The following is a 14,272-nucleotide window of genomic DNA, read 5'->3' as shown; positions in this document are numbered from 1 at the left end:
TGAGTGGCTGGCTGGTCTAGTGCCCTGAGAGACAGAAAAAGCAAAACTGCTTCCCATTGGGGAATTTATTAAGGCATTCCCTCTAATCTTAATCTCCATTGGCCCACACGCCTGTGTTTCTGGTCACTTATTCCCCTGGAGAAAGGAGCGATTGACCTCATCTCATCCATGGAGCTGCAGCTCTGCGGGTCCCCTGGAAGCCGGTCCACTCTCCGCAGCCCTTCCCTTCCTAGTTTACAAATCCTGTCTCGCCGCAAATCTGGGAGTTCTCCAGCTCATTTGTAAGCGTGGTAAATAAGGGGTGAACCTGTCCAACTTCTAGCAAGTTCCAACCAGAAGCAGATGCTGTTTTCCTCCTTTGGCTGCTCCAAGTTAGCTGTCCTCTGCTGTTGGCACCTGGCTCTGCTGGCTCAGCTGGTGGGGGCGGGAGTAGGGGGTGGGTGAGGGCAGTATAATGCTGTTGATCACTACGATGTTGACCTGATTGCAGCTGGAAAAATGATTCAGGAGTTAATCTAGGATAAGAATCAAATGATTCTTTAGCCCACATATTCGAATATTTGCTGAGTGTCCACTGTGTGGTAGACATTTCACAGTCAACAAGTTTGTTTACAGGGAAGCAGTTTGAAGTGTTGACATAATAACTAATTTGTATTTAGCATTAACCCTGTGCCAGACACACGCATGACACCATGTAACACAATCACCCTACGAGGTGGGTACTATTATTATTATTCCCATTCTATAGATGAGCAAATTGAGGCTCCAAAAGACTAAGGACAATCCCTAAGTCTCTTAAGTGGAAAAGCGTCATCTGAGTGTTAGATTCCAAGGCTCAAAGTCTTAACAAAATCATGTGCTTTGGTGTCAGGACACCTGTCTGTTTTACCTTGAACAAGTCACCTCACTTCTGAGTTTCAGTTTCCCCATTTGGAAATTGGGAATGAACTAAATTTTTGTGAGCACCTGCTGAGTTAAGATGTGTAAAATTCCTTCTACAAATACCAAATGCTGGAGAGGATGTGGAAAAAGGAGAACCCTCTTACACTGTTGGTGGGAATGTAAATTGGTGCAGCCACCATGGAGGTTCCTCAGAAAACGAAAAATAGAATTACCATATGAGCCAGCAATCCCACTCCTGGGCATATACCCAGATGAAACTATAATTCAAAAAGATACATGCACCCCTGTGTTCACTGCAGCACTATTTACAATAGCCAAGACGTGAAAACAACCTAAATGTCCACTGACAGATGAATGGATAAAGAAGATGTGGTACGTCTATACAAGGAAATATTAGCCATAAAAAATGAAATAATGCCATTTGAAGCAACATGGGTGGACCTAGAGACTGTCATACTAAGTAGTCAGAAAGTGAAAGACAAATATCATGTGACATCACATATGTGGAATCTAAAATACGACATGAATGAACTTATGTACGAGACAGAAATAGACTCAGAGAAGAGACTGGTGGTTGCCAAGGTGCTGAGGTCCAGGAGTTGATGTGATCTCCCTGAGAATGCTCAGCTTCACACTCCTCTCCAACATATTTTAGGAACTTTTAACCTTGGGCTCTGAAGGTCCCCAGAGCCTCACCTGTGCAGTATGTTGGGGGCCTCTCTGCCCACCAGCCCCTCCTGCTCTGTTCTCCATGGGTGTCCATGGCTCCACATATTTTAGCCTCGCTGGTGTGTTAGTCTGCCAGTAAATCAAGGGCCTCAGGCCAATGAAACTTGAACTCTTCAGAGGCTATTGAGGAAGCAAGGCTCATGGAACCAGGGATTCAGCCATGTATGGCTGCAGGTCGGAGCAGGGAAGCAGGGGAGAGGTGAGTTCAGGGAGAGTCAATCTCTGGTAGGTTGGCTTAGCTCTGACTTGGGACACAGAAGCACAGCAGAGTCTATAACTGAACATTTTCTTTCTTATAAAATAAGCCTTCTAAGACTTACCTGTTGGAACATCCAAGAAAATCTCTAACTTTTGGTCCCCGATAGGGTAGGTGGGCCCAGCGAGAGGCAGGGAATGCATGAGGAAGATGAAGTTACTTAGGGAATTAGAAGCTGTCAGCATGTACTGGTGCAGAATGGGCTTCAGAGATAAAATGAGCAGCCATTACTGACTTTTGGCAAATTCAGGCAATATATGAACACCCCAAACTCCCAGACACTCTGTTGGAGTTACCATAGACTGGCTTCTACAGTCAGAAAACAGTCCTCCTCACCACCACAAGAATTTGTTAAGTACCCCCTTTGCATAATGCCATTTTACAGAATGAACCCTTCGTATTGAGTGTGTGGGAAGTAAATATTTGATAAGAGGGACCGTGCAATTGAATACATTCAGAGAATTTTTTAATATGAACTTACATCTAACAGTAAAACTTTGAACAGAGACTCGGCAGGGGGAGGGGAAGGAGGACAGATGCAGCTTTTTTGGAGTCTGAAGTTACACAGTTTTATAAGCCCTCTTTAATAAAATATATATACACATATATATACACACACAAAATCATGAAAGAAAAAAAATGTCTGTGACCACCTTGCTGCCATCTGACAGAGGGGAAATGTTACAGAAGGGAAAGAGTGGAAAGAGATAGTGGTCTTAACTGATTGCTGTGAATCTCTCTTACTTCCGCAATATTTTTTACAAAATTTACCAAGATTTATGACCAAATGAACCGATTGCTAAGGTCTTTCTCAAGAGCCTGTGCAAGGGAGGGAAGTGAGTCTGAAGTTTGTGCTTCTCTACCTTCCCAGTACGTCTTCCCTGCAGCTATTATGGGCCAAAGCTATCACCAGAACAATCTAAATTGCAGAGTCCTCAAGGGAGAAACATTTTATGTGCTGTAGGACACGATCAGTTTGTAACAGGGACAGCGTGATGGGCTCCAAATGCCAGCTGGCCAAGACCAAGGCTGGCCAGGACAGCCGCCACACTCTCCTTGACCAGGTGGTGGGATGGTAGAAAGCCTGGGGAGAAACAGCATGGCACCGTATCTGCTCTGGGCAGGGTGGCATTAAATGATGTGGATGTAGTATCTCCTCTTTTCAGTCCCACGAGCGGCATTTTGTTCTGATCCTGAATCTTCAAATGAGAAGACAGGTAGAGAGGTGGATTTGCCCAAGTGAGAAGGCTGGTAGCCGGGTTTTTTGTTTGGTTGGTTGGTTTAGTTTTTTATCCACATGCCTCCACTGCCTCTCACACTTCATTGCCTGTTGAGGTCAAGTTGATGCATGGACCACAGGTAAATAGAACTGGTAACAAGGTCACCTGCTTGAAGTTTAGTTTACCTCCTTGTGGGTGTACGCAGAGCTTCTCAATGCTGTGGTAAAGCACTCCTTGAAATGTTTACAACCAGAGATAGATTTGATGTGCTATGTATGACAAGGTCCCAACTATTAGAGATATATCACATCACTCTTTTTCAAGTATAAAGTCAGAAAGCTGTGCATATTAAGAAATGCTAGAGGAACAAAGTACGTTTGGCTTCCTGTATGACGAATATTTGTGAATTGTTATGCTGTGAAGCCCAGTTTTTCTCCCAATAAAGTGTTTCTTTTTCTTTTTGAGTTAAAAACACTTTTCATCAAGGTTGCCAGATTTATATACAAAAATCAAGCACCCTCCTTTATGCCAGCAACAAACAGTAGAAAATACATTAGAAACTTAACATCTCTAATTATAATAAAAATATGTACTGGGGAATAAGTACAACAGGAAATGTGCGTGATTTATGGAGAAAATTATACTTCATTTAAAGACATTAAAGATGACCCAAGTAAATGGAGAGATAAACCACAATAATGGTTAAAAGAGTCAATACCAGAAACAGGGTAATTTTTCCCTAAATTAATCTAAAAGTTCAACTCAGTTCAAGTTGAAATCCTGGCAGGCAGTTTCAGTAGCATCAGTGGGAGGATGGGTTCCTGGGCTTCTGATCAGCAGTAGAAATGTAGAAATGTGATTTTTGCACTGGCAGTGAAAGCAGGAAGTATAGGCTTGGGGTTCCCAGCCCAGTGAGAGCAGTGGCTTCCTGATCTCTGGGTAACTTCTCCTTCTCCATTTTGTTCCACCAATCCTTCCTATACTTTTGTAACTAATGCCCTGTATTAAATTTCTCCTTACTTGAAATACCTAAGAGGTTTCTGTTTTGCCGACTGGACACTTAGTGGTACAAAAATTCACAATGGGTATTATGGACTGAATGTAGAATTTGATGAGGGGATGAGAATGGGGCCCTTGTGATGAGATTAGTGCCCTTAGAAGAAGAGATGACAGAAAGCTCCTTCTCCCTCACAGCAAGATGGTGGCTGCCTACAAGCCAACAGAAGAGGCCTCAGAGTGAAATCTGCCTTGTCAACACCTTGACCTTGGACATCTACCTAGCCGCCAGAACTATGAGAAATAAGTTTCCATTGTTTAAGTCACCCAGTCTGTGGTATTTTGCCTACCAAACTAATCTAGAACATAAAAAGAAAGTCAAGAAAATATCAAATATTTACTAAGATGAAAAATCTAAATGACAATAGAACAGCAGGCTGAGTTTGAAGGAATAAAAGAAAAAGAGACAAAATAAGAGATGAGAGAAAGGACTTAAAAAAAAAAGTCTTCCTCATTTCTTCTCGTATCCTCCTTTTTCTCTTTTCTTTTAAAAAAGATGTATACATGAAAAATTTAATTAGTGGGCTTTATGCATCTTATTTTATGTATATTACGCCTTAATAAAAAAACTAAAAAAATAAAATAAATTTAAAAAATAAATTAAAATGATTATAGTTTTAAAAAAAAGGAGAAAGGTTTTTGGTTTCATTTTTTTATTGTACAAGTTAAAAGGCCAAGTGAAGAATTGGGTGATTATACAGGGAACTGAACTAATATAAAAAATCCAAATAATTCAGGTCAAATCTTTTTTTCTCCCATAGCAATGCTTTTTAAACTACAGTAACTCTACAATTGTCTTAATCTTTCTTTTATTTGCCTCTGCAGATAACACTAATGCTTCATCAATTCTAATATACTGGACATAAGACATAACCAACGGCTCAATTTCAAGAGCAGAGAAAAAAATAATGAATTTCTGATGAAACCCAAGTAAATACCCAAAACCTATGGGAAACTTAACCGGAAAGCATACTCCTCTAACAGATAAGACGATGCCGTTATTTTGCAGTTGAAATGTTCAGGATCTTAAACTACTCGTATTTTTGCAAAATATAAGTGAAGTTGAGGAACAAAATTTATTACTTTAAAAAAGTAAACTTTTTCTATAAATTATTTTTTTAAAGGCAAGAATACTTAAAAAAATTATTTTTTATATTGGGAACAGATCCAGATGTCAATTTCCTAGATGATCTACAAACTTTAAAAGTTTGCAATGCAGTAAAATGCCACAGCTTTTATGTATAGGGAATGAGACTTACAGACAGAATTTGGTAAATTTAGGAAAAATAAGAATGTCAGACAGAAACCTCACTCCTGACCCCTAGCAGATGTGTGTCCCTTCACTGGGCCAAACACAAGCACATCTGTCTGCACACTCAAGCCCTCTTCCTTCAGGGTGCTGGAAAGCAAGATATCTCTTTCATAGCTACAGTTTTTATGATCAGACAAGTGTTTCTTGATGGGGCATTTCTGAGTAAGACTTGAATTTAGAGCTATGATTCTCCTAAAAGAGGAAGGAATATCAGACATAGAACCTCCAAGTGGCTCTGTCAAAAGAAACACACTCTCACATGCAGTCCTGATGCTGGGGGGAGGGGACCCTGATACTGGAGGGAGTAGGCAGCAGTCCCTCGGGCCTGCAAGAACCAGTGACACAGAAGAGCAAACACGGAAAAATATTTTGCGGCAATAAGAAAGCAGTGTAAAAAAAACAATTCTCATCTTGCTTTTTATTTCTTCTACTTTTACAAAACCATTGTTTCAAAACTCTCTTACAAAATTCTAAAAAAGACACACATACAGGACACGCAGGAGATGAGAAGAATGTTCCTCTAATACAGAAGCATTAAAGAACATTTCAGGTGCTAGGCGGCACGGCGGGCACGTTTACTTATTAAGACCAGAATCGTCAGAGCTAACCACTGCGATGTTTTCTAAGGCAGTGTTATTAGTTGTGGAAAGTAATTTGCCTGAACTGCTCTCCTTTTCAGTCTCCTTCCAAGTAGTTGTCAGAGGCTTCCCGAGAGTTTCTGGAAGCATCAGTGTCAGCACTCCACTCATGAAACCAAAAGTCCCAACGAGCAACTAGAAGGAATTAAAAAAAGAGTAAGTGACACATCGAGAAAGAAATGTACCCTTCGGAGAATAATCATTTCTGAGCCTTTTTCAGGGGGCAACAGAATTGAATCTGACAAAACAGTTGTCATTTTTATTCCTCAGTGAGACCTTTTTGGTTACTCATGCTGGTCTGGGGGTTCTTTAATTCGTTGACTAGGCTTAATCTGATTATTCATTAACCACTGCGGAGCACCTACTCAATAAATCCCAGTTACTGCCTGCATTATTACCCGTGTAGGCACTGTCCTAGGAGCTACACAGAGAAAAAAAAAGTCTGTCTTCCTAGCCTCCAAAGTCTCACGGGGAAACCCAGAGTCCTGGATTTGGACTTGATGGTCAGGGACAGTCCTAGTCAACCCCACCCTTGCCCCAATAACTGACATGCTATCAGCATTCAATAAATGGTGGGGAATGAATGAATGCATGCTTCCACGAATTAATGTTTCAATGAACAAAAACCTACAGAACTTAGGGGGAACAAAACAGAGGTAATGGAAACTAGTTGCTACTCTGGGGGTAGGGTGGGGAGGGGTACAAGTGACTTCCTATAAAAATTCAGTATTTCTTTGCTTTCCAGGTTTTGACACAAAAAAGGCAACCTTTTAGACTAGCACCAAGGTGTTTGCTTTTAAGAATGCAAATCACATGAAAAACTAAAGTCTGCATATCTATTCTCTGCTGATCACTATGAAGATTTGGGGTGGATTTTAGAACTAAATCTCTATATGGTCTGTAAAAACTTTGTCCTTACATAATTTAAACTCCTTTAGCAAAAAATGCCCTCTGGGAAGAGCCCATAAAAATAAATTAAGGCATGGTTTGGCTGATAAATCTGCATACTTGGTGTTTTTACAGCCTCTGAGACACAGTGCAACTGTGACATGATGTGAGGCCACATCACTAACAGACAGAACCTGGGAAGACAGCTCTTTGCTTTGTTTTGCAGACACTGACAACCTAATTCTAGAAATACATGAGTAAGCCTAGAAGCAGTTATCGAATTTAAGGTGACATTGCAAAGGATATAGAAACCCCGAAGAGCCCTCTGTCAGGATCTGAAAAACACTGAATAAGTCTAAACAAGAAATAGAATCAAATGGAAGCTCCAAGACAAGACTGGATTTTCCTTTTTAACTTGGCAGTAAGAATAGTCAGGCACTACACAAACTCAGAACCCTCCATCTCCCCTCTCACTCTAAGCAGAAGACCTGCTCTCCCACTGCCCTTGGCCAGCACACCCCACCCCCACAACTTCCCAACTCTCTCCACCCACCCTGGCCAGGATGAGCCTTTGTCGCCTCTCATCTCCTCCTGGGGGTGGGAGGTGGAAGGGTGCCGGTGGGGGTGTGGTCTTCCTCCACCAATAGACCTCCCTTCTTTCTCACTAATTTTTTTTTTAATGAATCAATTGGATCTATTTTTTTTAATTTTTATTGGAGGACAGTTGATTTACAATGTGGTGTTAGTTTCTGCTGTACAGCAGAGTGAATCAGTTATACATATACGTATATCCACTCTTTTTTTAGATTCCTTTCCCATATAGGTCATTACAGAGTATTAAGAAGAGTTCCCTGTGCTATACAGTAGGTTGCTGTTGAATATCTATTTTATATATAGTAGTATGTATACGAAAAACCCAATTCTTACTAATTTTTTATCTTTTCCTTTCCACTGGCAGCTTCCCTCAGCAAAAATAAACGTTCTTGGGACTTCCCTGGTGGTGCAGTAGTTAAGAATCTGTGTGCCAATGCAGGGGACATGGGTTCCATCCCTGGTCCAGGAAGATCCCACATCCTCGGAGCAACTAAGCCTGTGCACCACAACTACTGAGCCCACGTGCTGCAACTACTGAAGCCTGCACGCCTATAGCCTATGCTCTGCAACAAGAGAAGCCACTGCAATGAGAAGCCCGTGCACCGCAACAAAGAGTAGCCCCCACTCACCACAACTAGAGAAAGCCTGCGCATAGCAACGAAGACCCAATGCAGCCAAAAAAAATAATAAAAATAAATAAATAAACAAATAAATAAATAAATAATGTACTTGAGCCTCTTATAATTTCTGTACCCACTCTGCCCAGGAACTTGCACTAGCTACCTGTATGACCCTGGGCAAGTGACTTAACTTTTCTGCTCCTCAGTTTCCTTATCTGTAAAATGGAAACAATAATATTACCCGCCCCCAAAGGACTACTGTAAGGATCAAGTTAAATGACACATTTAAGGCACTCAAACCAATGACTGGTTTACGTTAAGGAGTCAATAAATAATAGCTATCATTACTACTCTCGTATCTTTTGAAACAAGCAAAAGAGGCCCTCTGCCTCAGCCCACACCCACGGCAGCCCCCAGCCCATCCTCTCCACAGAACCCACTTCTCCTTCTGTCCTCTCCCCGCCAGCACGGCCCACTCCCACCACCCACAGCAACTGCTCTTTGCAGGCCACAGATTCCTAGCTGCCAAACCTGACGGACGTTTTCCTGTACTGCACTTTCTTAGCCGCTGTCCTGTCCTGCCTTCCTCACCTCGCCTCCTTCTTTGGGGTCCTGGTCATCTCCCCATCTCTCCGGCTGCTGCATCTCAGTCTCCGCCCTGGATCCCTCTTTAAATGCCACCGTTCCCAGGGTTCTGCTCTTCCGTCTCCCTCACCTCTGCAGAAGCTGACTCCCAAATCTGTATCTCCCGTGGGAGCTGTCCCCTGAGCTCCAGATTGGCAAAGGGACCTGTCTCCTGGACGCCTCCCCTCCACCCCCGCCCTCAAGCAGGCACCTCAAACTCTTCATGCACAATTCGAGTGCACTGTCCTTCCCCACTTCAACTTTGTTACTCCTCCTGGGTTCCCTCCAGCCCCAAGAACAACTCTTCCATCCCTCCAGCTGCCTGCCTCCACCATACGTAACTCATCAGGGGTCCTGTAGATACTTCTCCATCCTGTCCTCTCCAACCCACCTTTAGTCTGAATGTTCTTCTGGTCTGATCTCCTCTGAGATGCTGCCCATCCTTTCACCCACATCTCCTGACTCCCACAACCCACCCTGGGTGTTAGCAGTAATGCTTGCACCCAAACTCAAACTGGCCATGTTCCTTTTCCCCTCTAAGATTTTGCCTTTCTGTTTCTTCTGCAGGGAACTCCCTTCTCTCCTTCTTCACCTGGCTGACTCTCACTGGCTCTTCCAGACACAGATTAAAGCCCCCTCCTCCAGGAAACCTCCTCTCTGGCTCTAGCCTGGGTTGGTAGCCCTCTCTTACAACTCCATAACCCCAGCATTTCCCTACCATAGCCCTCTTCTCTGGGGCCTCTGCCTTTCACACCAGACTGGACATCTCTCAGGACAAATGCTGTTTCTTTCATCTCTGATCCACATCACCTAGCAGGGAGGCTAAATCAAAATCAACACTCAACCTCTGCCAGATGAGTTCATGAATACAAAGAGGAGATGAATTACGTGTCCACTTTTTTGCCTTAGATTACTAAAAAATATGGTTGATAATAAAAGCAGCAGCAGGAGTGATTTTCATGTGCTTCTTTTTGAAAGCGAGTGAGAGAGTAGCACAGACATATATATACTACCAACTGTAAAATAGATAGCCAGTGGGAAGTTGCTGTATAACAAAGGCAGTTCAACTCGAGGATGGATGATGCCCTAGAGGGCTGGGACAGGGAGGGTGGGGGGGAGTCGAGGGAGGGAGGGAATACGGGGATATGTGTATAAAAACAGATGATTGAACTTGGTGTACCCCCAAAAAAATAATAAATAAATAAATAAAATTTTTTTAAAAAGGCAAAAAAAAAAAAGTATAAACTTATCTTCTAGATTACCATTTCTATTCCTCAAAATGAAAATACTGGCTCCCCAGGCAGTTTGACAGCCATAAATAAGCTTAATGAGAAATTTAATGATTTATTTTTTTACTCATTAAAAATGGCAAGCAACATCTGCTGCATCCAAAAGAAGCACGTTCACAGAATATTTTTGCAAAATATACACAAGACCCTGCTGACAGAAGTCGTCCTGGGGAAGTGGGGTTCAGGGTCAGGGTGGAGGAAGAACTTATTTCTCTGCATCCCTTTTAGGACTGTTGGTTGGTTTGTTTGTTTAACCTATGCAAAAGGCATGGTATTTGGGTTCGAACCCAAGTTCTGTCACTTAAATAGGGAAGCAAAAATAGTACCTGCCTTCTATGAAGACTACTTTTTGTAAAGCACTTAAAATAGAGCTTGTCACAGAACAAGCACTATTTAAGTACCTGTTAAATAAAATTAAACATCCCTTTAACTCTAAAGTCCATAACAGAACCTTATGGATGTTCTTTAAAAAAAAAAATCTTTATTTGGTTTTAGTGATTTCATAGCAGTTTGCTTTTATAGATTATCTTCTTCTGTGTGTCAGCTTATTTTTAAAAACATCTTTTCCATTTTTATCTTTTATTTACTTAATGAGGAACATAAAGTGCTAGCACAAAGGAGATGCTTCTAGGAAAGTCCTCCATTCCCTGAAAAGAGTGGTGGACTTTCAAAATCCCCTTCCTGTGTAGGCCAGACCCAATACCCCCAATTAAGCAAACTTGACTGAGTGACTGTTACTTGGACATAAGAGAGAACCACGCTGAGCCAATGATTCCCAAACAACAGATGCATAACACCTGTGTATGCAAGGCGATTTTTTTTTTTTTCTTTTTTTTTTTAAGGTCGTCTCAAACAATTTGTTTTACTTCTTGTGAGGTTTTGTTAGTGTATTTAGGAAAAACATATAACTAGCATATATGATTTCAGTGTTGTTGTTTAGGGCAAAGCTAAATTTTAAAAGCCACTCTATTTGATTTAAAATGTTAAGTAAATTATAACATGAATGGCACACAAGGTGAGAGAAACACTCCGGAGGACCCAGTGGTGGGGATACAAAATGCCCTATCCTGCAAGAGTCCAGCAGTTTAACTGGGGGACAAAGACATACGTGCAAATAACACAGCCAGACTGTGACAGCGGGCTGAGGGAAGGATACACACAGAATGCTATGCAGACCTGGGACAGGGAGAGCTTGCGTCACTGAATCTGGGTGGGCTTCCTGAATAAGTGAGGTTTGCTCTGCATCTTAAAATATACACGGGGGGCTGCTTCATCTTAACCCCTAGAGCGTTTGGCCTCCCACTAGTCGTCCGGCAGAGGCAGCGCAGGAGGACAAACTGGGAACAAGGCAAGTGGGTCCAGTTCTGGCCTCATCTCCCCAAGCCGCGCAAGTCACAGCCACTAAAGCTCCAGGACACCCTCATCCAAAAGAACACGGTGAGGCCACTGCTCTCCACAAAGCCCTGGAAGACCCTGTGAAAGGGACTTCATAGAAGTACTGGGAAGAAATTGCTGCCTTAATGCATCTATGCATCTTTCCGTTCTGGGAGCCCTTCAAGGTTCTGACCCTGAGGGAGTGCAACCTTCTGCGGTAGCCTGGGTCCCAATGGTTCTTGGATTTACCTCTCAAAAAAAAAAAAAAAAAAAAAAACAGGTCTATATCTGTCTATCTACCTACCTACCATAAAATATGATATAATTTTTTTAAATGCAGTTTCAGAAATAATTATCAAAGCAAGCACATCATGGTCTTGATCACCCACAAGAAAACTGCTTGCACGCCAGAGGCCTCTCCCTCCCTCCTCCACAGGAGGAGGTCCTGGTTTAGTCAATTAGCCTCGTCTGTTTTCCCCGTTTTAACATCACTTTCATGGCTACAGAATGTCTAGAACTGGTGCCATTCTTTTAAAAAAAAAAAAAAGATACCTGGAAGTTTGGCGGGGGGATGTGGGAGAGAAGCATTCTGTGCAGAGGGGATGTTCAGGCGGGGGTGGGGGGGTGGGGATGCATGAGAACAGGGTGGGTGTGGAGAGGAGAAGGACGTGTGTGAGGAAACAAAACAAAATAGGAAGATGGGCAGGGGGTCAATCTGGAAAGGATGTCTTGGGCAGAGTCTGGGTTTTGTTCTGAAGGTGAGGGGCACCTGGACCGGAGCTGTGGTTCAGCAAACGACTCTGATGGGGTAGGGGTAGGATGGAGTGCAGGGAGGGAAGCTGGCAGGCAGGCGGTGATGAGGGGCTCACCTGGAAGCACGTGAGTAGGGTGGTTTTGAGAGAGGAGAGGGAGAGGACTTGGTGTCCTCGATTGGGAGGAGTGGGGGAATAAAAAGCTCGTGCTAAAGTGTCATGCTGGAGGCCACGGACTCCTACCCCAGAGTGGAGACAGGAGGAGGAGGGAACCTAAGTCACCAGCCTGCTGGGTTTGGGAAACGTGAAGTTGTAAGTTGCCCAGGGAGAATGTCCGTGGGGCCAGTGGGTCTGCCAGCTTGGAAGAGAAGTCAGAACTCAGGAGAGGTTATCCACACAGGGATTGAGAAGGACAGCCAGAATGGCTCCTGGAGAAGCAGGCACAGAAAAGGAAAGAGGAGCACAGGAGGAGACCAGGAGGGACCAGCCTAGAGAGGGCTACGACCAAGAAGTTCTGGAGAGGGAGCCTGGGGCCAGCACACCCAGGGCTCTCCCCTAAATCATGCAATGCCTTGGGTCACCCCCACATCCCCCACTGTCCCCACCTCCCCCACTGTCCCCACCTCCCTGCCCCACCCCTCCCGTCACCCGTCTTCCTCCTGACCCAGGTGTGTAACAGTGTCCCATGTGGTTTCCCAAACTCTCAGCTGGGCCACGAGGAAATGTGCAGACTGAACAGAACCCCTCTCGTGCTTCATAAGCAGGCGAAGGGCTCATAGTACCAGAGCCGGGAGGAGGCACACACGCAACCTCGCCTGTGGAGAGCCCCTCAGGTTTCAGGGAAGCTGAAAGCCACAGATCCCTACACCTCTCCACCAGACACCACCGCATCCTTCCAGGAGCAGCAGCCTCCAGAACTGGCCTTGACCAGCCGTCACACAGTGCAAACACGGAGGCAAGGGCTGGGGGTGGGGGGGCTGCCTGCGGATCCAGACGGAGGAGCGCAGGCTGAGAGACCAGAGACAGGGCTCTCCCTACACAGTCCCGGCTTCATGGTGTGCTGACGAGAGGCCCTGCTCTGGCTGGCAGCATTGCAACTAATTCACAGCTCACAGCGGGGAGATGGGGAGAAGGCGATCAACAGACAAGAAAAACATCCACCACCACCCTACGTACCAACTGGTGAGCTATTAATAAGGTTTGTGTAAACCCCCATAACCAAACGATAAACTGGCTTCCAATAAAGAGCAACAGAGAAGGCAGTCAGCTGCTCTGCCTCGCCGCTATCTCAGTAAAGTTCTAGAAACTGATGAACACCTGTGGCATGAAGGTCCACACGCTGGAGAGAGAAATGCAGAACGGGGCCACGATGCTCCCCACACGGCCCACCGTGCTGCCACTCCCCACGGCCAGCGACCTGGAAACACAAAATATTAAGACAGCAGCCAGGAGACAAGAGAGGCACACAGGATGCAGAGAGTGAGGGAACAGCTGCCCAGAGCTGCGGTCCACCCTCCCAGCAGAGAATAAATAATAAAACGGAAGTCAGCATAATACACTTGAAAAAAATTTTACTTTCATTTTTTAAGAATTGTTCATAATTTATATTCCCATTCTGTGAAACAACGGTGTAGATAAACAAGCATGCAGATAATTCAAGACAATCCGAGACCAAAAGAAAAGGTAAACCAATCTTCATTAGCTATGCAGATGAGACCCTTACTTATACTCATTCAGTCTAATATTGAGGATAACATCCATCTTCTAGAGCAGGAGTTTATTTGGGGTACAGAGTGGGGATTTGGGAAACCAGAAGATTTGTATCTATGCAACATCCTATTTCAATTTTTTAAAATCAAGCAATATCTTAATGTGCTTTTCTTTGAAAGTTCTTTAAAGAAATCTTATAGACTGTCTAGTAGGAAGCAAAGAAGGTGCTTTCAACATGAATAAGTATCTCTCACTAAGCCTAGGAGAAGGGCCCCAGGAGAAAGTAAACCTACCAAACACCTTGATC

General features: G+C 43.8%; 1 protein-coding gene across 3 annotated transcripts in view; it reads right to left on the bottom strand.

The window, feature by feature from the left end:
• Positions 1–5,879: 5,879 nt before the first annotated feature.
• SLC22A16 (solute carrier family 22 member 16) overlaps positions 5,880–14,272 on the bottom strand; it is a 32,634-nt gene continuing 24,241 nt past the window's right edge. For 2 of the 3 annotated variants that reach the window (XM_057740294.1, XM_057740295.1), the window contains 2 exons: positions 13,573–13,672; positions 5,880–6,249 (listed from right to left, as the gene is read on the bottom strand). In XM_057740294.1, the coding sequence (XP_057596277.1) occupies positions 6,052–6,249; positions 13,573–13,672 (298 nt within the window). In that variant the 3' untranslated portion in view covers positions 5,880–6,051. The remainder of the gene's footprint in view (positions 6,250–13,572; positions 13,673–14,272) is intronic. The other variant, XM_057740296.1, reaches the window with a different exon arrangement.

Source organism: Hippopotamus amphibius, chromosome 6 (assembly GCF_030028045.1).
Source record: "Hippopotamus amphibius kiboko isolate mHipAmp2 chromosome 6, mHipAmp2.hap2, whole genome shotgun sequence".
Lineage (NCBI taxonomy): Eukaryota > Metazoa > Chordata > Mammalia > Artiodactyla > Hippopotamidae > Hippopotamus > Hippopotamus amphibius.
The sequence above is the reverse complement of the archived record's forward strand: the minus strand, read 5'-3'. Positions and strand labels throughout refer to the sequence as shown.